The sequence below is a fragment of the Sander lucioperca genome, chromosome 6 (assembly GCF_008315115.2).
Source record: "Sander lucioperca isolate FBNREF2018 chromosome 6, SLUC_FBN_1.2, whole genome shotgun sequence".
Lineage (NCBI taxonomy): Eukaryota > Metazoa > Chordata > Actinopteri > Perciformes > Percidae > Sander > Sander lucioperca.
The window spans coordinates 43,284,315-43,311,913 of record NC_050178.1 but is presented as its reverse complement, the minus strand read 5'-3'; the positions used below and the strand labels follow the sequence as shown (position 1 = coordinate 43,311,913).

General features: G+C 42.0%; 1 protein-coding gene across 5 annotated transcripts in view; it reads right to left on the bottom strand.

Moving 5' to 3' along the window:
- The window catches only part of iqsec1b (IQ motif and Sec7 domain ArfGEF 1b), a 232,514-nt gene that overhangs the window by 111,058 nt on the left and 93,857 nt on the right, over positions 1 to 27,599 (bottom strand). For 3 of the 5 annotated variants that reach the window (XM_031280054.2, XM_036002367.1, XM_031280075.2), the window contains one exon: positions 5,643 to 5,696. The exons of the other annotated variants lie outside the window; for them this stretch is intronic. In XM_031280054.2, coding sequence (XP_031135914.1) covers positions 5,643 to 5,696 — 54 coding nt within the window. The remainder of the gene's footprint in view (positions 1 to 5,642; positions 5,697 to 27,599) is intronic. 5 annotated transcript variants of the gene reach the window in all.

Genomic DNA, 27,599 nt, shown 5'->3' with positions numbered 1-27,599 from the left:
AAAATGCTAATTTTGTAAAAAGGCCTTATTCGGAATATCTACACGGAATATGCTGTTTACACGTAAATTTACATCAAATTAGGAATATTGTCATATTCGGAATAAAAGTGGAATATTAGTGTGCATGTAACACTGTAGCCAACAACACCTGCAACTGCTACGTACTAAAAACACACAGATCTCCTTCTACTACACACTAAGGCTGAAAAACCGAGGCTGTTTTCGCTGTTTTCTCCTCTTTGCCTTTGTTTATGTAGCATTAAAACGTGTTAAAAAAGTGAGGACGGGACCTGGAAAAAAGCAGCATTTAAATCTACAATGACACTCAGGTCATGATTTAGTCATTTTCCTCGACAGTTTAAAGCAACGCACAAAGACTGTGTGACACTGCCACAGTCATCTTTCAAGGTGTAAAGGTGCACAGTGAATAAGGCATTAAACTTTAACCAGGAGGTCTCCGTAAATATTTTAGTGGCCCATTTATTATTGACAAGTGGGCAGACATCTCTGGATAGATTTACCTTTGTGATAACAGTAGATTGGGAACAGCGTTTATACCTAAAGGTCCTGCAGTGTGCTCTGTGGAAACATGCTGACGAAGAATTTTCCAATAAAATCCAATACATCAATCTGGAACAAAGTGGTGCAGCTCCAGTTGCTTTATTTGATATTGCTGTCATAAAGAGTGATATATGTGGCATTGTATACACACACACACACACACACACACACACACACACACACACACACACACACACACAGTTATGACAAACAGATAAATGACAGTGCCTATATGAACCACATCCACACCATTCATTATCTGACAGCACTGTTTCTCAATAATGAAATGACTCTACTTATTAAGCACTTCTCTGAAGAGCCCTTACACATGAATTACTTCGTCACTCAGATTGTCTGTGTTGCCATGTTGCCATGTTATTGCTGCTTTGCTCTGATGGCGTCCAAAGATCAAGTCTGAAATAACCGTGTGACTGCATCACAGCACCACAGAATATACCTAGTAGACACTTTGTATCACAAATGAACTACGTTAAGATCAGAACCTCCATTTAACATCTAACTTCGTTCTCTTCGGGAAACAACAAACTTCGAACAGTTTTGAAGACAATTTGGATCGTGCAACAAGGCAGCCCTGCTTGGTTCTTTCGGGGAATGATTGTAAAGATTTACAAAGAATATGTTTACTGCATTTCCTCTCTAACTGGGACGTTTTGGGACAGATTGTGGGATGGGACGAAGTACACACAGTGATACACTGGTAAGAGCATATGAGGTCTAACCATGTATCAGCTAATTTAAATAGCTCACGTTACTGTATTGTGTGATCATTTAACTTAATTTGTTAAATGTTCCACCAACACAAGTTCCATCCTGAGACTATTTTGCAGAGCCACTGTAGCTGCGTCCGGAGCTTAGCGCCGCCCAAGACGATTGTGATTGGTTTAAAGTAATGCTGTCAGTTAAACGCGTTATCAACGGCGTTATTAACGGCGTTATTAACGGCGTTATTAACGGCGTTATTAACGGCGTTAACACAAACCCATTTTAACAGCGTCAATGTTTTTATCGCGAGATTAACGTTCTTTTTGGCCTAGCAAACTTTGTAGTTTTTTTCACATGCTGTTGCAACAACTAGTAACGTTAGAAAAACTACAACACCACACCGGATCTAGCTAGACCAGAAACTAAACAACAGGCACGCCGCACACACTTGTTTGGGCTTGCGAGCCGGCCAAAGAGTAGTAGGCTAACGTTACGTTTTGAGTGGATGGCGAGCGCAAGACGCCAAAATGCCATTAAGATTCTGAATGGAAAGTTTACTTTTAAAAAGTTGCCAAATGGTTCCATTGACAAGACCAAAGTGATCTGTGTGTTTTGTCGTTGTGAACTGAGCTATCATCGCAGCACGTCCAGTCTGAAATACCACTTGATGGCCAAGCACACAGCTGATGGCCAAGCACACAGCTGATGGCCAAGCTCACAGCTGATGGCCAAGCACACAGCTGATGGCCAAGCACACAGCTGATGGCCAAGCACACAGCTGATGGCCAAGCACACAGCTGATGGCCAAGCTCACAGCTGATGGCCAAGCTCACAGCTGATGGCCAAGCTCACAGCTGATGGCCAAGCTCACAGCTGATGGCCAAGCACACAGCTGATGGCCAAGCTCACAGCTGATGGCCAAGCTCACAGCTGATGGCCAAGCTCACAGCTGATGGCCAAGCTCACAGCTGATGGCCAAGCACACAGCTGATGGCCAAGCTCACAGCTGATGGCCAAGCTCACAGCTGATGGCCAAGCTCACAGCTGATGGCCAAGCTCACAGCTGATGGCCAAGCACACAGCTGATGGCCAAGCTCACAGCTGATGGCCAAGCTCACAGCTGATGGCCAAGCTCACAGCTGATGGCCAAGCTCACAGCTGATGGCCAAGCACACAGCTGATGCCAATTCTCTGCCCCCTCGTCAAAGCCAGGCGACAATGGATGACTTCAGACAGAAGGACAAAGCAAGCCGATCCACTTTTCCATGTTGATAAGAGCATTAAAATGAGAAAAAATAATGGGACAAAAAGAAATCAAGCGACATTTAGAATAGATAAAAATGTGCGATTAATTGCGAGTTAACTATGACATTAATGAGATTAATCGTGATTAATCAGATCAGAAATACTTTAATAATCCCAGGGGGAAATTATTTAATTTAAAGACAGCACTAGTTTAAAGAAATGCAAACAACCCCAAGCGTTTTTTTTCTCCTATCCTAGAATGTATCAGTGGTGGAGATAGAGCTGGCAATGCGAGATTAGATCAGCTGCAACTGCTGAGTGGATGAAAAGTCCCAAATGGAAGCTCTCACTATTCTCCAACATTGCTTCACACCGGAACAGAAATATACTACAAACAAGTCAAACCAACGCTCATTATGACACACTCTCATGCTGTCTGTGTTCCTTGGCGACCATGTGATTAGTCAGGGCACTTTAGGAATCTCAGCACTGTAAAACAGACCAACCAGCAACGACCTTAAGCTAGGGTGGATCACATGATCAGCCATGGCAGTCGATCCCTGGCTCTGAACACGCATCGGCTTTGCGGCTGTGCCCTGACCGGGGAGGGGAGGGGCTGCTTGGTAATGTGATGAAAACCCTGCTTAGCGCAGGCAAGCCCTGGGTGGAACAGATGGAGGATCCTTCTTTCTTATGCAATCCTGCACTAGTGAAGCAGAAAACATGACTTTTATGTGACTCTCCGGATGTCAGATAAAATAAAAAGGGCCTAATGGAAGTCCTGCGACTAATAGATGAGCTTTGTAGACAGGCGGGTAGTGGGATTACCAAAATGTCAACACAGCCCCCCCAAAAAAAGCCTGCTGCCTGGTACTGCTGAGACTGATACAGCACATTTATGAGCTTCACAACACAGTCATTTTAAATAATGTGCTACACGTACAGTTTCACATAAGCCCGATGAATGAAACATTAATCCTCTAGTATAGTTAGTGCAGTCTGTCTTAAATACATGAATAATTCCAGATTTTCTGCAGATCCCTCATTAATATTGATCACCTTCATAAATATTAGCATTGCCAGTGAAGCAATAGTCATTAATCTGAGCAAGATGTTTAGAGTTGTTGTACTGCGGGACATTCTGTATGTTTTCTGTAAACAGTAAAATACTCTATTAGTGCATGTATTTGGTTTATTTCATTCAGCGCGTTTAAATGCAGTTTAAAAAAATGGTTATATCCGGGTTAAGGCAATACCCCGGTTTCTCAAACGCCATGTCAACACCTTACATCGGCTGAAATCAGAGTTCTCATACCCCATTTAACAGAGCCAGGTAACTCCTTTAGCAGTTTCACATTGCCAGACCTTCCTCCACAGCGCTGTGGAGGAGGGTCTGGCTAGTCCACACAGAATTCCGGGATGGGAGAAAAACGTGATGGGCGGCGCTAGCCTTGGAACATGTGTACGTTCAAAAGTAGTTTTAGTCGTGCAACAGAAAACTCAGATTGGACAGATAGTCTAGCTAGCTGTCTGGATTTACCCTGCAGAGATCTGAGGAGCAGTCCTCACAAATCCACTGGAGTTTAAAATTCCAACACAAAAAAGTGGAAGGTGACGGACATCTGGCCGAAAAGGAGGACATCCGGCAGAATTTCCTGCGAAGTGGAACATCATGGATATAGACTACTCCTTTAGTAACGGGGTATTCGTGCATGTATACACCTTAAACAGGGTAACCTCAGTTAGAGCACTTGGAAAGTAAAAACAAATCACTATTTTATACCACTAACAAGGCTCAAAATAGCACCACACTTCAACGGTAGCATAATGAGGGTCTCTACATATAAACCGAAGCATTGAGAACTTTGTAAGTGTACAGACATTTTATTAAAAAGATAGTTTAGAAAGACAGTAGCTTTCTCGTATACAGGCGGCCGCCGTCTTGGGAGCTACTGTCTTTCTCTTGCTAATCACCGGTTCGCCCTAAAGCTAGCTGAAGCTAGAGACACATTCGATTAATATGAAAACATGTCCCAGAGAACGCTTGACACGGTACACATATGTTATTAACCCCTAGGTTCATTTTGCGCCGGAATTGTCCTTGAACCCAGAAATAAAAGAGAGCAGTTGGAAGCAATGGCGCCAAAAACAAAAGCAACAACACAAGCTTTAAACCTTAAAACACACTGAGGACTTCACCATGGCAAGTACTGTCAAGAAGACCCATTTTTGGACGGACGTGGAGACACATGTTTTAAGTTGTTATGACTTTGACAAAGGTAAACCGGAAGATAAAAGCCTTATTGTACAGTTGTACGTTGGCAGAGCGCCACCTACTGTACCGGAGGTAGAGTTACTCTCGTCATTCTTTCCATTTGTCCCCTCTTATATATACGGGGAGAACTGGCATATCCCGGTTATTCATGTAGTGCATGTAAACGCACTGATTGTCTCTTACTGCCTTCTCCATGGATCCTGTAATCACAGCTTCCAAAATGTTATTGTGTTTGTGTGTGTTTAGGGGAAAACAGCCGTAAAGTTATGCCATGTGGATGCATTTGGCAGCCCAACCACTGTGACAGGCTACAATTGGAGGATCCAAATTGACCAAAACAGTGAGACGAAACAGGCTGAGAGAAGACAAAGCACTGACGAAAGGCTCTAAATAACTAACAAATAACTAATAACTCTAGGAAGGGGAAAAAAGCCTGCCTTTCTAAGACCCCTTTCTAAAAATAGCTCAGCTGGTGTGACATCATCAGTGCTATGCAAATACCATCCACCCTTACTTCTGTTGGTGCAGCTGAAAAGTCTGCGTGGAGTCTGTTTTATTCCCTGGTAGCATCTCTGGTTGTACACTTACAGCATGCACACACACAAAAATACATGCACATTCACAATGTCCCTATACATTTTCTATCATTTCTCTTTTTAAAATCCCTTCACTCCATAAATAGGAAATAAGAAATAAAACTTACATTCTTATATATCAAGTGAGCATTTTCCACTATTACGTCAAGTTTTTTCTGGAAAATCCTAACTCTCAGATTTCCTCGACTACTACTTCATTCCTCAAAGTCCTCCCAGCATGCAACATTTACACATGTACTCACAAGTGATGGTGGCGTCTGTGAGTCATGGCGGAGCTGGGAACCTCTGTGTCTGGTCTAGGGAAGTAGAAGAGCAGAAAGCTGAGGCACACACTGACTAGCATGCAGTTAAAGCTCCCTCGGTCACCCACCTACTCAGACACACACACACACACACACACACACACACACACTGACTTGGGCATGCTGCTCATTCAAGCTTGGTCACAGTGGGGATGATGGCTCACGTAAAGCAGTCTCATGATGTAACCGGCGCCACACATCTCATTAGCAGCGGCCAATCCCTACTGCATTTAACCTACTTAATCTATAATAATGTACATAGACTAGTACTCTATATCCATTAAGTCTACTTAATCCTGTATGTGTGGTCAATATCTATCAGTGCTTGGAGGCTTGACTGTGTGCAAAACAAAAGGGAATGTAAAGACTCACACTGTACACATATATATATATATATATATATATATATATATATATATATATATATATATATATATATATATTTTTTTTTTTTTTTTTTTTTTTTCTGTTCAATTAGAGCCTGATGTGCAACGCTGCAAAGATTAATCGATTCATCGATTAGTTGTCAACTATTAAATTGATCGCCAACTATTTTGATGATCGCTTAATTGGTTTGAGTCATTTTTTATGAAACAACAAGTAAAAATTCTCTGATTCCAGCTTCCTAAATGTGAATATGTTCTAGTTTCTTCTCTCCTCTGTGACAGTAAACTGAATATCTTTGAGCTGTGGACAAAACAAGACATTTGAGGACGTCATCTTGGGCTTTGGAAAAAACACTCTAAATCGACATTTTCCCCCGTTTTCTTGACATTTTATAGACCAAGAAACTAATCAATTAATTGAGAAAATATCAACAACGATAATAATCTTTTAGTTGCAGCCCTATTGAGAATCCTGAGTTAATATAAATTTGAATATGTTTTAAAATGACTGTCATGTGGAGCTTTAACATGTATTTGTTTTTGTATTTTCAGTAATCAAATCCTAAAAGAAATCTAGTTTTACAGAAACAATGTAATAATACTACACAGTATGATTTTTATCACAGTTCATAACTGCAACTTTTCAAAAACAACGATCAACTTTTATATATGTTACGTTATATGTTATGTTTTATATGTGTGTTACGTGTGTCACCCTCACACCATCATGTCTGCTTTCACGTGTGTGTGTGTGTGTGTGTGTGTGTGTGTGTGTGTGTGTGTGTGTGTGCATTTGCACAGCGAAGGTGATGACCAAGCAAGGATTATCTCACTGTAAAGGACCTACGTGACATACTATGCAACGGCTCACTGTACTACTGTACTGAGAAGGGGAGACGGGATTGGTCCGATGGTCTCTATGGAAACCACTGGCTGTGTTGAGGGCAGGTCCACAGAGGGAAAAGCATAAGGGAATCAAATCCTTTTCCGTGCTTCTCACCCAGAGCTGATGAGTCTTTTACAGCTAATGGACCGCTGTACAAATGACTCGGCAGGTTCAGGCCTTAATCACATTTCATTCTTCTGCATATTTGCTATCCTGGCAAACATGGTAATAAGAGCTTCAGTGAGCAGAGACTACATTAGGCAAATGCTGCAAAAGCTGCTATGAACTCATATACATTAGGGTGTGAAGACTGCTAACTCTTTACTGTTGACCTGGGGGAGATGGGGTGGCAGAGTCCAAGTGGTGCTAGCCTTTTTACCATTAGGTGTCCCAATATTACATTTTCAGTGTTAATCATTTTGTCAGTTCCCATAGAAATTAGTAATTCCTTGTCTAATTAAATATAAATTATTGTAAACAGGAGTAAAGGCTTGTTAAAATCCCAGCGCACTCAACAGAAAATTATGATTAAACAAAGTTAAAGTGCTGGTTTTTAAGTGCTTGAAAAATTCGAAAAAATAAGTAGGATCTGAATCAAACAAATACTGTATAACATAAACCAAAGCTCTTGGTTCTTATAGATCATCAGCTGGCCCATGACCCTCAGATGCTCATCATCACAGATCATCACATCATATTATGGATGTATGACTAATATACTCAAATGTGAAAAAATGTCTTATCCTTTTGCATATTGAGGAACTTACTGCACATACTTGGTTCATTGGCATGCTGCACCTCCGTGTGGCCAGTTAAAATGTTAGCAGGTCTCCAATTGGTGCGGCAGTAAACGGTATAACTTTATTTTATAGAAATGTCTGTTTTCATCAATCATAAATAAAATATAGACTACTTGGAATTTGCAATTTGGTGACACAAATGGGAGAGGATCTTTAAATAAAAATCATCCTGAACAATCTGTCCCCCTCACTTTTGAAATGATGGCTACGCCCCTGGAAGTCATATATATTAGGCAAGGATGCACCGAATCCAGGATTTGGCTTCGGCCGAATATTGGGCTTTTTGACGGGTTTCTGCCAAACCTTAGAATTTTTTTCCACCGAACCGAACCCTACGCTTGCACTACGTAATGACGCCGCCATTGATTACGGGAAGGTGTTACGTAGGTGGACCGTTCAATGCAGTAGGCTGAGAGAAAGTAAAAATGGAACTCATGAGCAGAAAAAGTGTAGTTTGGCAGTACTTTCCGTCAAAAGAAGGCCATTCAAGTCCAGCTACATGTTCAATTTGCAATGCGATTTGTCTCGTGGTTGAGGACCCTAAACAATACACAACATCGCAGTTGTGATGAAGGAATCTACAGACAGCAGCCAAAATGCAGCAACTTCAGGTACGGCAAAGGAAGGACAGAAAAGGACAAAAATACACCGCTGTGGACGTTGTTTACTTCATTAATGTGTTTACTGTGTTAATGGACTGAGGATGGGAGGAGGATTTGGTATTCGGTTTCGGATTCGGCAGAATCGTAACCAGTGGATTCGATATTCGGCCGAACCCCAAAAATCTGGATTCGGTGCATCCCTAATATCAGGGTGTGAAGACTGTTAGCTCTCTACTGCTGACCTGGGGAGGGTACGGAAAACAAATCATTTTTTTTTCAAAAAATCATCAAATTTTTTTATTCCTTCAGCTATCAGGCAACTAAACACAACCCGTTGATCTGTGCACTTGTTGTCACTGGCATGTTGATGTTCTGATTGTTGTAAGTTAGGGCTTTGACTTTTGCCCAAAAATCATATTCAAAGTTTGTTTGTTTATTAATATTCAAATATATTCAAATATTTACTAATAATATTTTGACCATTAAATGCCTTCAGTAAGACTTATATTGGTATCAAACTTAAGTTGTATATGTTCTGTCCACCAGAGGGCAGTGTATCAGTCAATGTCAATAGGCAGGCAGTGATGTTTTCAGAAGAAAAACACACTGACACGTTTTAATTTATTAAAGTCAGACCCTGGATTAAAATTTATCTTCGCAAACGAACCCTTGTCAGCAAATCTGTCGCTCTATTTTGACGAGCATAGGGGAGGCCTCGTGAAGGAGATAGCATGGAGTCGATTCTGGCCTGCCTCGCCCACGATCCCTCCCCCTCCTCCTCTTCCAGCTTGCCGGGATGTAGTGTTGACAGGTGGGCTCTCAAGTTGCTGGTCGTCGCGTGGTATGTGAGTTTGGTCCTACATATTTTACATATCGCTTTGTCCTTACTCGTGATTTTTCCCTGTTTTTCTTTGGGAACCCAAAGAAGCGCCACACGTTGCTTTTCAAATTGTCAGGAGTGTAGATTTCAAACTCCTCGTCAGGCGTGGTTGTTGTAGGTGTTGGCGCGGCTTTATGTTTTGGTATACAAAATAGGCGCTAACCAGGACGCTAACGTCACCTACAGGAGCCAAGATGACCAATAATAGCCTTGCTAATGAGCTCACGATATCATTCCTAATATTCATTCGAATATCATTAGTTTTTAAAGGGGTGATAGAATGCAAAACCGATTTTACCTTGTCATAGTTGAATAACGACAGTTCGGTGGGTAAATAGGACATACATAGAAGCTCAAAATCCCATTGATACCCCTATCCTCTGCAAATCTCACGTTTTGAAACTGCCGCTGAAAACGGGTGAATGTCAACAAAGCTAGATGATGATGTCATGATCTCAAGTCACGCCCCAACATTTGCATAGGCTACACCACTGACCTGAGGTCAGCTTAGTCTTCTGAATCTAGCTAGGTCATGCAGATCTCCAGAGGTCTGCTATTTAATTACTAAATTCACTTCTGAGACTTTTTTATGCGAGAAATAAACTATGTAGAGGTCAAATATGGGCTGTTTTACGAAAATTGATGGCTAAATTGCAAATTTTGTCCGACTGTGTGTCGCAGTTCAGCAGGAGCTCAGGAGGCTACGTGACAGCGGCCGGTGCTGCCTCGCCGCCCGGCGTGTCCTAATTCATAGACTCGCTGTGAGCTAGCTGGATCTCCGTCACGAAGGGAAGCCCATACCCGCGCAAAGTCACCGGTCCTGGGTTACTGGACTACAAAATGCCGAGGCCCTGATGGAGCTCCAGGGCCTGGAGCTAGCCGCGATCTTTAGCTACCCATAGGATGAAGGGACAGTAGCAACTAACGAAATCCCTAATGTTCACAAAAATGCATTAAATTGAAATCGGACACCATAGTTAGCTTTATAAGACCTTGGGGTAGATGTTCTATAAGTGGCGTGACGAAATTCAAACTGTAAATAGACTTTAATTATGCCGAAAGTGAAGCTAACTAGCTAGCCGCGATCTGTACACATAGCTAGGATTGAAGGGACAGTAGCGACACCATAGTTAGCTTTATAAGACCTTGGGGTACATGTTATATAAGTGGCGTGACGAAATGCAAACTAAATATACTCTAGTTATGCCGGCAGCTGGCAGCCAGCCAGCTCCGCGGAGCTCCACGGAGATAATAATGTTTTTTTTTCATAATATGGGCACTTTAAGTGGTGAAATGCCTGCATCTGTTAATGGACCTGTCTCAGGAGAAAAAAACTGGAGTTACCAGTAAAAGAAAAATAAAACACTACCAAGTAGGAGCAATTCAGCTGGATGACACTACGGAGCATTTCAGGAAAAGAAGGCGTAGCATTTTTTTAGATTGCACTGAGCTGACCTTTTCTCTCTTGAGTTAAAACGTGCCAAGCCAGCAGATGAGCAGATGCTGGTTTTAGCAGATGCACTGACAGTATTTCAGCCATGCCTTCCATCTCACTGCTGCACATGAGTGAAGTTGTGTAAAGCTGCAAAGATTAATTGATTAATCGATTAGTTGTCAACGATTAAATTAATCTACTACTTTGATAATCCATTGATCGTTTTGAGTCATTTTTCATGAAAAGAAAGTCGAAACTGTGATTTCAGCTTGTTCAATGTGAATAATTTCTAGTTTGTTCTCTCCTCTGGGACAGTAAACTGAATATCTTTGAGTTGTGGACAAAACAAGACATTTAAGGACGTCATCTTGGGCTTCGGGAAACACTGATCGAGATTTTCTTTCACCATTTTATAGACCAAACAACTACTCGCTTAATCGAGAAAATAATCAACAGATTCATTGACAATAAAAAATAATATTAGTTGTAGCCCCAAAATTGTGTAACCTCCTGGAGGGTGGAGCCAATCATGCTTTTGTGTGATACAACAGAAGGCTGGAAAAAACAAATAGACAAGGGGCGGGCAAATTGCTTAACAGCAAAATAAAATGCTGCACCATCACTCACAGCAGACAACATGACTGCAGAATATGCTTTGCATGTACCACACTTAGCTGCACATTCCTCACAGGAATACACACGCAGAAATGGCTGAACCTCATTGCCATGACAAGAAGCAAGGTGGAAGGAGGTGCTGAAACATCAATCACAGACGAGGCCTTTACAGCAGTTGTCATGACAATAGCGATAGGTGAAAGCATCCTCTCCTTCCCTCTCTCTGGAGACGTAATGACATTCAGTCCCACTCTACTTTAACACAAACGGGCGATATCACCAACGTGGCTGCGGGTCCCTCCCACTTGGTGTCGTCTCTTAGTCTTAGCTAATGTGACTGATCCAGATCCAGGGAGATGTTTTCAGTCTGCTCACAGCCAGAGAGAAAATGTACAGGGGACGAGTTTGTCAGTTTGATTTATAGTGCTGGATCGGTTGCTGCATGTACTCGCACCATGGTGTACATTTGATTTGCTAAACCCCTCCCTCGACAGCAGGGGATGAGTTAAACCCCCCAGGGGCCATCATCTTGCTTCTACAGTACAAACATCATGCATCTTTAGAGACATACGGAGCGGAGCGACACTGAAAGTCACATCTCTGGTCTGATTCATCATTAGGAATTCATCTCTGGGGAACCGGACTAGATTTAGCGACTCTGTCCTGTGCATTAAGCGCCTGCACGGCTGTCGGCTATGACTAAAAGGAGCCTCGGGCTAAGAAGGACTCCGGCAGAAGCCTTCTAGCGCGGGATCCTACCAGTCGATAGAGACATTAATGCCTACCATCCACTAGAAGTCTCCGAAAAAAGACTTCGAAAAGACTAAAGTCTGACACCAATCTGTTTTTAGACACAGACGAGAAGATTTCATAGGACTGGGGATCTTACAGGGTCACAATTTGCAATACTTCAACTAGATTCGTACATAGCTATGCAAAGTAAAGCACTGTAATTTGTATGTGTTCAATGTATTTTTTGCTCTGTGCACCACATTGACTGCTGCTATAAAAGAGCGCTGTGGACCACGCAGGGAGGAAGTCATAAAACACAGGACTTTTAAAGCCAGGGTGTGGAGTTCACCTCCCGGGGAAAACTAAACACTGTCACACAGGAAACGTGTGTTTGTTCCTTGGGAGTGTTTTTTTTTCCAAACCACGATTTTTTTTTCTAAACTTAAAGCTCCCATATTATGAAAAATGCGACCAAATTCCATCAGCTGCCTGTTAAGTATGGTAACGTCACCTTAAACAGCAACACACAGGCCAGCAGTCCCATATTAAAGTGCTCATATTATGCTCACATTCAGGTTCATAATTGCATTTTAAGGTTGTACCAAAATAGGTTTACATGGTTTAATTTTCAAAAAACACCATATTTTTGTTGTACTGCACATTGCTGCAGCTCCTCTTTTCACCCTGTGTTCAGATCTCTGTTTTAGCTACAGAGTGAGACATATTTTCTTCTGTACTATCTTTGACTGCACTCGCACATGCTCAGTAGCTCAGATGTAGATCATGTCAGCTAGCTCCATAGACAGTAAAAGAAACGCTGTTTCTCCAACTTCGGTCAGTTACAAGGCAGGATTAGCCGGGAGACTTCTTCTAAATGAGGGCGCACATGTAAGTAGTTCTTTTGTAGATTATGGTGAACTTGTGTGTGTTGTAGCTGTGCTTTGCCATTGAGAACGAGCTAGCATGCCAGTGCTAGCATGCTAACGGTTGCGGTTAGCCAACTTGTTTCGTCTAGTGACGTCACAAGCCGTGCAGATTTTGACCAGCTCACCCAGAGACTGAAGGCAGGACACATTCAGAAACCGTATCTCACTCTAAACAGCATGGATGTTTTTTTTTTCAAAGTTTGTATACGTGTGGAAGCACCAGAGACATAAAAATAACACCCCAAATCTAAGAAAAAGTTATTTTTTCATAATATGGGCACTTTAACTAGTCGTTTTGGTGGCTAAACCTAACTGTCGTAGCCGCATATCGCTCACTTTTTGTCGGCTAATCTCAACTACCAACGACCGCTGATACACCGACAGCTCATGGAGCTCTGTAGCTGGCGGTCGCCTAATTTCGTAGGATATCATACGAATTGGTGTGCATAACTTTTCGTACAATATGGTATGAACCCGTTGACAAGAATGCGTTGGAATTCACAAGAAGAAAAACTGTTAAAGCAATGGAGCAAAAACAGAAGCTGCTTTTAGCCACAGCCGCCCTTGTCTGTGCAGTGGTTTGTTCTAAAAAAACGCCAAAAAGAGCAGACGCCACAGAATGGGGACACGACGTGGTACAAATGGGAGGACACGTCAAAGCGGTGCTCTTGTTCACTCCACAACTCCACCAGTATCTCTTCCTTTCCCACAGTCCAACAGAATCGAGACTCGTTTACTATCTAACCGGTTTGCTGCTTACGATAATAGAGCTCAACAGCGTGGTTCCGGTAAGTAAAAATCCCATTCATTTTCTCTATAAGGATTTCGATTTTCAGCCATGATGTCTAAACCATCCAAGGTAGACTGACCCAGAGCTACAAGGTCGTGAAACGAAGCTAGAATTCTGTATTATATCAACCTTGTTTTAAAAAAACATGTTTTATACGCGATCTTATGGAGAAATACTACACTACCCACAATGTTAAGCTTAACAGCGATGTCTCTGATTGATAACTCACTGTTACCATGGAAATGTTTACCACCCGCAAACGGCTAGAGCGAGCTGCTACCACTGATGTCTATGATCGTTGTCGTCGTCGTCTCGTTGTACCTTTGCCTTTTCTTCCGTTTTCCAAATGTTCTTTTGCGCCGAATCAAATGTTTCAAGGTCACGATTTATCTTGTAGCTGGTTGGCTTGGTTCCAAGCTTAAAACTCGTTATATCAGCATTTAATGAAACATCATTGGAGATATTGAATGGGGGAAATCACTTCCGGAACCAGAGCCATTAAAAACGTGGGCGGTCACTGTTGAGCTCCATATCAAACACGCTTGATTTTGTTGGAACGTCGACGGGAAAAAACTGACCTAAGACAGCTCAGACTGAGTTTTAAGCCTCGGCAACAGAAAGAAAGACCGTAAATATGGGAACCAGCTTGTCCCAGCAAATCCATGGACATCGCTGTGATCTTGAGAAAATATTTTGTTTGTGAGATTCCCGAACTTTGATTCACAGGAGACACAGCATCATCATCAAGCAGCACATGTCTGGAGGCGCGAAATGTCTCTGTTGTTTCCTCACTGCTGCAGCTAATCCTTGGGCAGAATGAGCCTAATGATCCATTATGTAACAGGCTTATAGGGAGTAGACACGTTTATAATGAGTACTGCTGGACACGTCTGCTGGGATAATGTCAATCAGGTCTGCTTCCGTTCACTTGGCAGAGTAAACAATGGATACATCTACTGTGTGCAATGGAAAGATTGTGCTATCAATTCCAGATTAAAAACAATAAAGCAGAGATGCACAAACACATTTGAAATAAGAGTCTCTTGTTTTCCTTAGCAGAAGGAACTTCAGACCAAGTTTCCCTCACAGCATATGGTGCTTTAGAGCTATGGGACATTGAGGCATGTCTTCAATTTTCCCAGCCAGAGAGGTAGCTGCTGTTGGGTGGGTGGGTTCTGTGAAGTCATACTGCTACGGCATTGAATCAAAGACAGGCATTAGAGCCCAGGAGTGGAGGCTCTTGCTGATGAGAGAAAAAAAGCATAGGGCTCATGGGGCTCAAAACAACAACAACCACACACAAACACATCCCTCCAGTAACTGCACTACCCTGCTTTAGCATTTTGGGAAAAGACAAGAAGCAGGATGGGAAAGAGGCAATTCAATCTCAAGATTGTTCCGTGCGGTACATGATGCATATGGCAGCTTACTGAGCGTGAGTTCTGTGTGACGAAAGCCAATTTGCAGATTGTGTCATGGCTTTGCTAATCACTGCTACATGTATGCAGCAGCAAGGACAGACGTGAGTGAGAAGCGGTAATGGACTGTGTGTGTGTGTGTGTGTGTGTGTGTGTGTGTGTGTTTGAGTGAGTGAGTGAGTGATTGCAAGGGAAGTTGAGCCACTCACTGTCTCCCTCCTCAGGCTGTCCTGCCCTCACATCTGCAAAATAAACCCTTAGGCAAACACATTAAGCCAGGCTGAAATGACAAACGTTATGTTAAGCCCACCTCGTTAGAGCTCTGCTACCCAGTCCAAACCTGATGGATGCCAATAGGGCTGCAACAAACGCTTATTTTCATTGTGGATTAATCTGTCGATTATTTTTTTCAATTAATTGATTAGTTGTTCGGTCTAGGAAAAAATGTCGATCAGCGTTTGCCAAAGACCAAGACGACGTCCTCAAATGTCTTGTTTTGTCCACAACAAGATGATTAATCGATTCATCGATTCATCTTCGCAGCTCTAGATTCCAAAAATATCTCTTTTCATATGTAATTTAATAAACAAATATTTTTAATTCGTTAATAATAACTATGTTTTTCCACATCTTTTCCACGTCAACTTAATAAGGTAACATATCAATGTTGTGTTTACATCTTGTTTCTGCTGTCCCCAAGTGACAAAAAAATCAATTAATTGTTGCTTAAAAGGTATTCTGAAAAAAAACTCTACTTCCTAGAAAAAGGGGTGCACTTTCAGTGGCTGCCCCAGTTCAACTAATAAAGTCAATAATCCTAAATTCACATTAACAACACCTGACATTCATTTCATTTCATTTGAAAGGATTTCTGGCTAATGAAGTCCCCAAAGTGTTGTAACTGCTTCCTCTTGCTTGCCTTTTGAGGCTGTACAAGATCGCACAGTTACACACGTTTCATTGACTTTATAAGAAAGTCCAGTCAGGACATTTCAACATGTCAGTGCAGTGTGCATGTTGTCCACAAAAACAGGTGACAGGGCAAGCACATGTCTTGCCTCTAGCATTAAAATTATTCATTTGACCAGGGTGACCCTGCATTGTCACTGATATCATTTGATTGAATGGCTACATGATTTTATTAATGGTTTGAATCAGGCACGATTGTAAGTCTCGTTAATGTGTGTGCGTTTGTGTCCTGGTGAGAGAAAGAGAGTGTGTGTGTGTGTGTGTGTTTGTGTGCGGGTGTATGTGTGTGTGTGTAAATGTTTTTGGACCAACAGAGGGCAGTGTGTTTTCACCCAATAAGTGATGTCCCACTGGAGCCCTTGCTTCAGAGCAAAAGGACAGTGTCGACATATTGTTAATCTAGAATCTACTTTTATCCTGGTTCACATTAGGCCAAAGACTAATGAATAATTCATTGTCAGACGACCTTACTCCAAAACTGCTGCACTCACCTGTGATCTTCACCTACCTAACCTCTATCTAAAACTTGGTTGATATTTTAAAGAATTTCTGCGTTTCACCCACAGCTTGTGTTCTGACAGACTGCTGCCTGACCTACAGACCAGTTGTTTGATTGTGTGTGACTGAGACAGCTGGGACACCAGCAGACCCATTCTCAAGTTCAGAAATACCTCATGCTCATATGAGGCAGTGACACTCTATATTTATTATTTATATTTATTATATATTATATTTAACTATGCAATTTCATTCATGGGCCACTGTTCGTTACCTCAGACGGCCGCTGGATTCTCGCAATATCAGGTGAGAATTGCGGGATTACATATCACACGGAAATCCATCCTGTCAGGCTCCAACCTAATAGGCTCGTTCGAGTTGAGCCAGACCTGCGCAGAATCGATCACTGGCGATCGCCTCCAAATGCATGCCAGTTAGATTTGTGTCTGACTTGATCCCAACTGATCAGTCAGCTCCCGTCTCCCCGAGGTCAAAAAAGTGCCTCGGAACACACCGAAGCGACGCCGACTTGAGCGTACGTTCTGCGCGTGCGCGAGACGTAATGCATCTCCATAACAGCAGGTGGCGCTAATCTGTATTGTCGCCCAAATAATGAAAACCGGAAATGACGGAACATCTCTCTAGACCTGGTAAAGACAGAGCACGCTGTCGTCAGCCATTGTTTTCATCAGAGAGTGGTGATAGTATTCAAGAAAGATGATTGTTGTCATTACTCGCTGAACGGAAGAAAATACGATGGCTAGTAATAAGTAGATACTGGCGTTGTCAGCTCTCGGGCTCTCCGGTTTTCTCGTGCACTGATTCGCTAGTCAAGAGCTAGCACTCCACCAATCAGATTGGTCATTGAGTCCGATTCAACAAGTCAAATCGGCCACGACAGCACGGAACACACCGAATTGACTCAAGTCAACGACCAGACTGTCCGACGGCCGATTATTGGGTTGGTGTGTCAGCGCCTTAAGACCCAGGGCATGATGGGAAACGCCTGGCTCTAAGCTGATTGGTTCAGAATCAACTCAACATGATGACGTTTCATATAAACTTTTTACTGTTTTTGAATTGGAGGGATTTTAATTGCTTTTTGTCTGATTTAAAGTCTTACTCTGTACAGAACACATGATGTGTGGCTGATAGTGATGTTTAGAAGTCAGAGAGACTTTGGGCCCTATTTTAATGATCTAAGCGCACGGTGGGAAGCACCTGGCGCAGGTGCGTTTAGGGCGTGTACGAATCCACTTTTGCTAGAACGGCGGAAAACAGGGTCTGTGCGCCAGGCACATGGTTCAAAAGGGTTGTACTTAGTGTCTTCATTAATCAGAGGGGTGTTTTGGGCGTAACATGCAATCAACCAATCAGAGATCATCTCCCATTCCCTTTAAAAGCCAGGCGCATTTGGACCTTGGAGCATTGCTATTATGATGGAGGATTTGCTGAGCTTAAAGGAGAGAAAAAAAAACTGATCTGCTTGTGTGTGAAGTGAAAGCGTGCAAGCAGATCATATAATACTATTTCACTTTGTAATATTTTTATTTTTAATCTTTTGCATGTTTGTGCTGCTGCGCGTCCCTGTGTGTGTAACAAGCATTTTACTAATTTGCTGTTAAAATAACAATGAAATGCTGCGTTATTGACTTTAGACCAGGTTTTTGTTGGTCAATGGCGCGATCACTTCCTGCTGCCTCAAGATAGCAATACGCCCAGAATGCACCTGAACACACCTGCCTGTAAGACCAGCACACCCATGTGCCACAGATGGGTTCAGGTGCATTTGCTATTTAAACGACGTGGGCGCTGGGCGGGAAATTGACAACTGGGTCGGTCTTAAACTAGCAAAGACACTTCCATTGGGCTTTGCGCTGCGCCGGGTGAAAGATAGGGCCCTAGATCTGTTCAGATTACGGCTCATCTACAGTCTGTTGTTTATTAACATCAGCAACAGATCGCATGTTGAGCAGTTTGACAGCTACTCTGTCATAATTAAAACAACTGGAGAGTGTGTACAAGCTGATATATGGGTCTGACAACATTTTATTATATCAGAATCGGACCTAACAGGATGTGAGTATTTCTGTGACTTCCTGTTGAGCCTGAAGGCTGCTGGAAACGGCTGGAAACTATACGACTTGACATCGGCTTTTTGGTGAGGAGTTACTGGCAGCTACGGGCCTGGTTTAGGTGTGTGTGACGGCCACAATTGTTCGTTCAAAACAACAACGGTGGACGTTATAGACTGATAGTTCATCCAATCACCTGCCAGGTATTTTTTTTTTAAATTGCCTGTCCTTTCTCAAACAGTTTCGAATGACGGCTTTTCAGATGGTTCTGTGCAAACACACTATATGGCGTGTCAGGTTAACCCTTCGGTGCCATGTCATTTGAAATATACAGTGACATAACAGCAACATATTATGGGTGTAAATATCAGTTAAAGTGTAATTGAATTAGTCAAACAACAACTTATATAGACCTACAGACATATTGGAAATGTATATATGCTATATTTTATTATTGTATAATACATCATATTTGAGTATGAATGAGTCAGTCCAGGAACAGTAGTGCAACAGTTTGATTGAGGAACAAAACAACAAGGAAGTTGCTTGTTTCCACACTAAATTAGTTCTCTGTTTGAAAAGGTGTTGTGTTTGGCTTGTCACATGAGTCAAAACCGTTGGCTGTTAATTATACCAAGCTGCTAATTACACACACACACACACACACACACACGGCTTAATGTTAATCACTGCTTCAGATGCACTTTCAAATGCGTGGGGAGAAACGCCCTTGCTAGTTTATTAAATTATCAGTGCCAGTAAAGACATGAACATTCAGTGACGCGTGACAGATCAGATAAACATGAACAGTAATGTATGCCAGGGTACGACGCCACACTCCCTAATAACATTTAAAAAAAAAAAATCTATCATATAATCAAAACCCACAGGACCAACATGTCAGTATACATTTTGTCAGGCTTATATTTATTCATGTCACTCTTAGAGTTGTATTTCATCATGTGCAGGGACGTTCACTTTTATATGTACACACATATACAGTATATATATTTTTCATATTACAAAGACTTAAGACGTGTAAGATGACACCATTTGTTGAGTAAAATATATATAAGAAATATGATTTGACTATAAAAGGTGTGGTTGGTGGAAAACCAAAAAAGGCGAGTAGAGTCGAGGCGAGTCGAGCAGGTACCATGTAATGGAAAAAAGCCATGAAAGACGTGAAGTCATAACTGAATTTACATTCCTCATTCTTATGCATTATTCTTTCTCATAGATCCATCTCATCTTAATATAATTTGTAAATATTAGATTGAGAATGAGATTTCTAACTCACAGGGCCACGCTTTTATACAGGAGAAAAGTACACTTGCCTTTCTAAACGTCATGATTCACACTACTAAATGAATACTGAAAAGAGCCTGCTTTCGATGTGAGCCCTAATTTACTGAAGGTTGGCTCAACTGAGTGGGTGTGTGATGGATTGATTTTGTACTCATCCTCCTGCACTTCTAGAAAAGTAGTCCAAGAACTGTTGACTTTTGTATCTTCAGTTAAATTCCATCAAATAATGCTCTTTGGCCTGTCAAACCACTGCCATCGCCCTCGCTACGTACACACTATCACCACATCCTTTTAATGTCATGTCACAGCCAGACAACAATGTGATGATGATTAAAATGATACTAATCGAAGCAGCAAATGGTGGCCATTATCATTACAGTTAATTATCTCCCATTCCACTCCACACAAAGCGCTAGGGAACTGTCGCAGCCAAGTGAACAAAGAACCGAACAAAAACCTGGGTCAAAAGAATGGAGGCTGCGTCTCTGCAGTAGGCATAACTGAATATTTCCTTCTGATTTTCACAGCCGGGGTGACTCAACATCGGCATCTCAGGGTTCCTTTAGTGTTCGGGAACATTATAAACTGGAGATGCTTACAACCCAAATTACATCCTGAACTTTTTGCACATTCATCAACATCTTTGCACATCCTGTACTTAACCTAAAGCCTTCTTTCTTCAAGGTGATGGTTTCAAAACAGTATCCTGATAGTCCATCAACATATGTTCCTCTGATCCTAACTATTAGTCAAAATAATTCATCATTTCTGCTTTTTTAAAGTCAGAAATTAGGTATATGTTTTTATATAAATTCCAAAAAAATACATTCCAAAAATAAGTATAAAACTAGTTGCAATAGGTTGGAATAAAGTTGGCTAAAAAGATATAACACAGAATTGGGTGATAATTTATACTTTATGCTTTATAAACCGACGGGTTCAATTTTGACCTAGGGAGGACAACAAGTGCATCGTCGACAGGAAGACAACACAAGAGTTAAAACATTATATTGTACATATTTGTTACCGTTTCTTTTAAATGTATTGTTTATTAACATTTAAAGGTGCTCTAAGTGATGTCACGTGTTTTTTAGGCTACAACATTTTTTGTCACATACAGCAAACATCTCCTCACTATCTACTAGCTGCCTGTCCCCTGAACACACTGTAAAAAACATCTCCTCACTATCTGCTAGCTGCCTGTCCCCTGAACACACTGTAAAAAACATCTCCTCACTATCTGCTAGCTGCCTGTCCCCTGAACACACTGTAAAAAAAAACATCTCCTCACTATCTGCTAGCTGCCTGTCCCCTGAACACACTGTAAAAAAAAGCGGCCTCTGTAGACAGCCCAGGCTCCACAAACGGCAACAAAAACAAACTGGCCAACCTGCACCACCAAACATAACAAACAGTGTTCCAGCCAATAACTGACAAGAAGGATTTTGGGGTGGGAGTTGGGGGGTTAGTGCGCGGAAGGGAGGGGGAGGGGACGGGATGAGGAGGAGGGAGGGGCGAGCTTCGAATGTCAACAAGAAGTAACGTCACCCAACATCACTTAGAGCACCTTTAATATGTTTAGTTAGGCAAATTGCTTGTAAGTGTTACTTACTTGGCAATAAATCATTTTCTGATTCTGACTTAGTTATTTAAGATTCTGTAAAATGAAAACAACTTCATCAGATTGATTCAGGTTGAAGGGAAAACAACGGAAGCAAGTGTTGCAGGGAAGATATATCCATTACTGCTTTACAAAGAGAAGACAAGAAGGAATGTGTTTGTAGCCGTGTTCACAGCGATCAGTCAACAGATTGTATGGGCTTCAAATTGAATCACGATTGAACAATGGCCAAGGTCAATTGCAAGAACAACATCATCTTGAGCGGATCTAATCCAGTTTGGCCTTGACTCCTGCCCTCTGGCACTCATGGACTCTTGGTGAGAGATGAGAAGCATCACTGCTTGCCCAGTAACCCTGTCAAGCTATCAATCTGGCCTTAGAGGGTGCTCAGAGAACGAGGAGTGGTCTTCTTTCATCCACGGATGAACCTGACTTCACCCCTCCACAGCCAGATGAGCACGGGTAAACAAGATAAAACACTACAATATGCTAAAACGCACCAGTATTACCACTTGTGTTTGCTTAAGCCCAGGCCTTAAACAATCATAGCTTAGAAACTGTTACTAGGCATGGCAGGCTTGTAAAGCTTTGGATTTCTCAACGTACTAAAGTGTGGTGCATAGTAAGAGCAATACTGAGGGCCAGATGTACTGACGCTTTTGCGCCCACTTCAGGCGTATTTGTTTCGCAACGTACACATAGAAGCACGGCGAGGTATGTACAAATAGGCCGCATTGAGGTAAAAGCGCAGACTGCCTGTCGCGGGAACTGAAAATGGCAAATTGCGCTTTTCTGTGTCATGCATATGCATTCATGGGAGGGTGAAGGGGACAGTGAGAGTTTCCCATAAAGAGATGGAAGGAGAAGCGTAAAGTGCGCCTAATGATGTATTCTGCGGTACGTACAAAAAACCCTGTGAAAGCGCGGCTCTATTTTGCGGTGAAAATTCTCCGCCTCTTAAAAGCAGGTGTAAACCAGGATGCGGGTTTCCTGGCACATGCCTCCTGGTGAAATGGCAGCAGTAATCCGAGCAAGACAAAGACATAGGTCAAGGAGACGAGCTGAAAAGATTTTTGCCACAAGGATCACACTTTTTCAGCTGAGTGAACACGAAATCATTAAGCGTTACAGATTAAGCAGCCATGCAATATTACAGTTACTGGACAAAACAGTCCTAGCATCAGCAGTGGTAATATGGCAGTCTGCACTCCGCCGTATCATAGCACCAGTACTTAACGCTTTGCTACAGCGCACTAGTCAATACATACATTTCCCCACCAATAATGAATAACATGAATTTCAAAACTCTGCACCAAAATGATTTATTATTTTTATTCAGGAATTCAACTGGCTGTCATGTAAACCCGAAAACACAAATAAAAAATCATTAAAATCATGAACTCAAGTGTCATTATGAAACAAATAAAACAAACACAATGACTGCGCTTTAACATCGGCAACATCCAATCCAATCACTCCTTCTCGTGGCTGCCTGCACTTAACATGAATTTCAAAACTCTGCACCAAAATTATTATTTTTATTCAGAAACTCCTTCCTACATACATTGCAAAACGCTTTGTTGTATCACGTAAAACTGCAGTAATCCAGGGGTATTTCCCTACTCAGTCCTCCCGGTACCTGCAGAGACGTTTTTCCTATTTATGTTCATCGGGTCCCGGGACACCTGCCTGAGTCTCCATTTCAACAATGAATGAATGAATGAATGAAAAATAGCAATGCGTGTTATCAAAATTCTCGCCTAGCCGCCCACGTAGGGCCTACGTACTGTTGCAGCCAATGAGCAGCCAAAGGGAGCTGGCTGCAGGACGACAGTTTTTAATGTTCTATCAGACTATAACTACTCGTGAGTCTGCTCTTGAAACTTTGCTCAAATTTTCAGGACAATTAGGGCAGGATTCGGGAAAACTGCTTGGATTTCGGGACTGTCCTGAATTTTTCGGGACGTCTGGTCACCCTAACTTCGTCCACAGCAATCCCACCAATCGGTCCCGAAAGGTCCCAGTTAGCGAGTTAATGCCGTAAACATATTCTTTGTAAATCTTTACAATCATTCCCCGAAAGAACCAAGCAGGCCTTGCTGCACGATCCAAATTTTTACTTTTAGTAAGCGTGTACCTTACTAGCTCGAAGATTGTTTTTTCCTGAAGACAGCGGAGTTAGACAACGGCAACAACATCACCAGCGGCTTTCTAGACTTTACAGATGTTACCGGCCCGAAGGATCATTTCTGAAAGTGAAAGGAGTCATTTTGCAGGGGATTGTGACGCTCAAAAAAATGTATCCACTGATGACGTCTTTTTCGCCATTTAAATCCATGGGGAAAAGTGTTTTTTGGGCCTTCCAAATATGATAATTCAATAGTTTAATAGAAACCCGTGCTCAAACAAAAAGAGGTCACACTATATGCATAATATTATAGCTGCTGTGGATCAAAACAAGTTATTTAGAAGTAGGTTAATGAATGCAGAACATTAGAAACTGTTTCCTCTTTTCCTCTCTGAGCATTACTATAGATGTCAGAGCTGTGCTGGGAATGAACCAAGCACACCATCATTTTGTTCTTCCTCTCTGCTCAAACAGAAACACACACATTGATGTATCTCCTCTGATTCATTATTTTATGCACTGCTAAACCAGACAATAAATAGTGTTATAAATCTGTGGGTAACTTCTGTATTCTTCTCTTGAACACTTCTGCAGTTCTCAGTAATCAGGCAAAGTAATCCCGAAATCCTCATATTGAAGAGATAATGCAATCAAAAGTCACAGCACACAGGCTTCTAACTTTAACATGTTTAATGAAAAAGATAGACACTTCAAAACGACAGACAAATCAAACCAGATTGCTTCTCTTGTCTGACCATTCACAACAACCCGTTCTCATTACCAACTCGTCAAATACTGACGCTTGTTCAGTGGCTCTCAGCATCAGATACCGACGCAAAAATCACCCTTTAGCTTCTGTATGGAATGCAATGGGGATAGCAGCAGCATAGACAGTTAAAGACATGGACCAACAGATCCCGCTGCTGTGGATGGAGACCACTGAAGTAAATTGGAAACACTTTTCCGGTGATGGCTGAGCGTTACTGAGCAGCCTCCAACTGAGCTTGAAGACGTAGATGTGACGTGAGCAACCTGTCTGAAAGTTGGAAGTCTTCTGGTAGCTGTGCCAAGAGAAATCTCAATCATTCCCAATCTAGCAGAGACGGAGAGCGTAGGTATATGTAAGGAGATAACATAGACACAGGCTAATTATTGGTCACTAAAATGATAGTTAACATTAGTAATTAAACTTAAACAGCTAATGTAAGTCCAAACTGCCTGCGAGCTTCTCCCGCACTATAGGGTAATTTTAGCGTATTTTTACAAAAACGTCTGCTACGGAGCCATACCATGAGATACAAGGTAATGGAGCCTTTTATACATTGTCGTGTTTCTTTAGAAATAAACAACGGAATAAACTATTTAAACGCTTCAGATGTAAAGTTATTCGCTGTCAAAGTGACGTAAAAATGAATGGTAGTCAATGGAATGCTAATGGCAGGTGAGTGCTTGTTAGCATCAAAATGGTGCCATAGGAGGTACGCGTTGTGGAGAGAAGCTTACCCCCTTGAGCAGCAGCTTGACCGCTGCGCTGTAAGATAATGCAGTATGAAGAGTAAATGACGGTAATGAGTAGTATGAAAGACCAAAAATCTGCGTAAAGAAGTTGGTTGGGGTGGTGGATGGGTCAGAAAACACAGGACTATTACCCAGGAGACCAAGGTTCGTGCCCTGTTCTTGTCCCGCGTGTCACTGTAACGTACATTTTGTAACCCCACCCACAATCTTTTCCTAAACCTAACTGTCCCGTTCTTGTGATGCCAAGAGTCCAGACCAAGCGAGTCTAAAAATGACGCCAAAGGGCTAGACGCTAAAGGAGACTTTTTGCGTCAGTAACAAACACCATAGGCACCAGACCAAGTGTAACTTTTTGACGCGCTGGTTGTGAGAATGTGTTGTTCACAACAAGCAAATTCATATCATGTAATTTAACAACCAATACCTCTTGCAATGCTTACGTCTAAAAATGTGTAACTGCAACAAAAAGTCCTTTGTTCATATATAATTAAGCAATAGCTCACGACAGCATACACAACATATCACGACCTAAAGTGCGCTATTGCTTTTATAAAACAGTCATCAAGTATGGCAATATGAAAGTTAAAGCCACATTCCAATTTAAATACAGTTTTATTAATAAATAATAATGTTCACAATTAAATAGGCCCTGCTGGGCCGGCTGCCTGCACGTACCGATTACAGGCGGATTTAATTTAGCTGACGCTTTCATCCAAAGCGACTTCCAATAAGTGCATTCAACGATGAAGGTACAAACTCCACATCCTGTGGAATGTAGTAGGACCTATGTCATAGATAACGTTAGCTTAAACTAGCAGCTAGCATAAAGGGCTAAAGCATTAGTTCGGATTCACCAAAGTCACAATAACGCAAACTAACCTTAGAGGCAGCGTAGGATTGGGCATCGAGAACCGATTCCTACTTGGAATCGTTTCAAAAATGACGATTCCAGTAGAATTGTTTCTTTATTGGAATCGTTTGGAATCGTTTATAGGATTTGGTTTCAAATCTGATCATTGCTTCCCCTTTACTATGCGCAAGTTTTGGTTTCGGAAGCGGCCAGGCACTTGTTATGTTGCACTTGCAGCCTTGGAGCACAGTAAGCAGCGCTCTAGTGTGACTTTATTTTCCATTGAAAAAGCCCTGTAAAACTGCAACCCACCATTGAATCAAAATAAAACTTTCCTCGTATTTGTGAAAATAGGCATGTGACCCGTTTCAACTCCACCCCTCAAAGAATCGGAATTGAGAATCGATAAGAACCGGAATTGAAAGGAAGCATCAGAATTGGAATCAGAATTGTTAAAATCCAAACGATGCCCAACCCTAAGGCAGCGGTAGAGCAGCAACTCCTGTGTTCTGCGATGTAAAATTATTATTTATTTTTTTAGATTTAGTCTGGTGGCTTTGAAGAGAGCTCCCCAGTATTTCACTGTTGGCTTGAAGGAGCATCTTAAGCAACAGGGAGAGCAGTTATCCTCCCAGCACTCAGCCATAAGCGAGAATAACTGCTGACAGCCACTGTATTGTTTAACCGCAATGAACTGCTGAACAGCTGGGGTCTGTTGCTTGTCCAGACATCCCACAATGCAAAGCCTACATGATAAACTAATATTCCTCCAGAGAAAACAGTGTGCACAGTGTGTAGTGATAACGCAGTTATTATCCAAGTATTAGCGTGACTGTGATGTCAATACATTTTCCATTGTACTACAGCCTAGATAGGGCTCGTTCCACTCATTGTATTCTGTTGAACTTTCTGTTTTTCTGTAAATTTACAATGTTGTGAGCGCCACATACCAAGTTCTACCTCCATATGTATGTGTTGTGACAGAAATATCTGCTTTAACATTACTTTAAAACTGCAGTGGTCAAAGCAAGTGGCTAATACGCCAATTTGGAAATTAAAACCTCCGCTAAGGACTTAAAGTAATTGCAAAGCTGCATTCATAATCATTCAACCAAGGAGGAAGTGAGCTAGAACATTTAGGAAAACTGCTCCGGCACCTGTGTAGTGCAGTGTTGAGTGTGAAGCTGATCAGAGGAGCGGTTCTCAACAAAGCTTCAAGCAGCAATCGTCCGACCCGCTCCAAACGGTCACACTCCGAAAGGGGACTGCACTAGTTATCAGAAAGATGGGACTAAAGCCGCCTACACATGATCCGGGGCAAAACCGCGAGGTAGGCCGGAAAGCAAAGAGGCAAACCGCAGCGCAGAAACGTTCTGGAATTGGTTGCACCCATGGTTGTGCCTTGAAAGGTAATTTTCAACTAGGTCAAAGTTGAAATAATTTGAAATATGAGCGCAGCA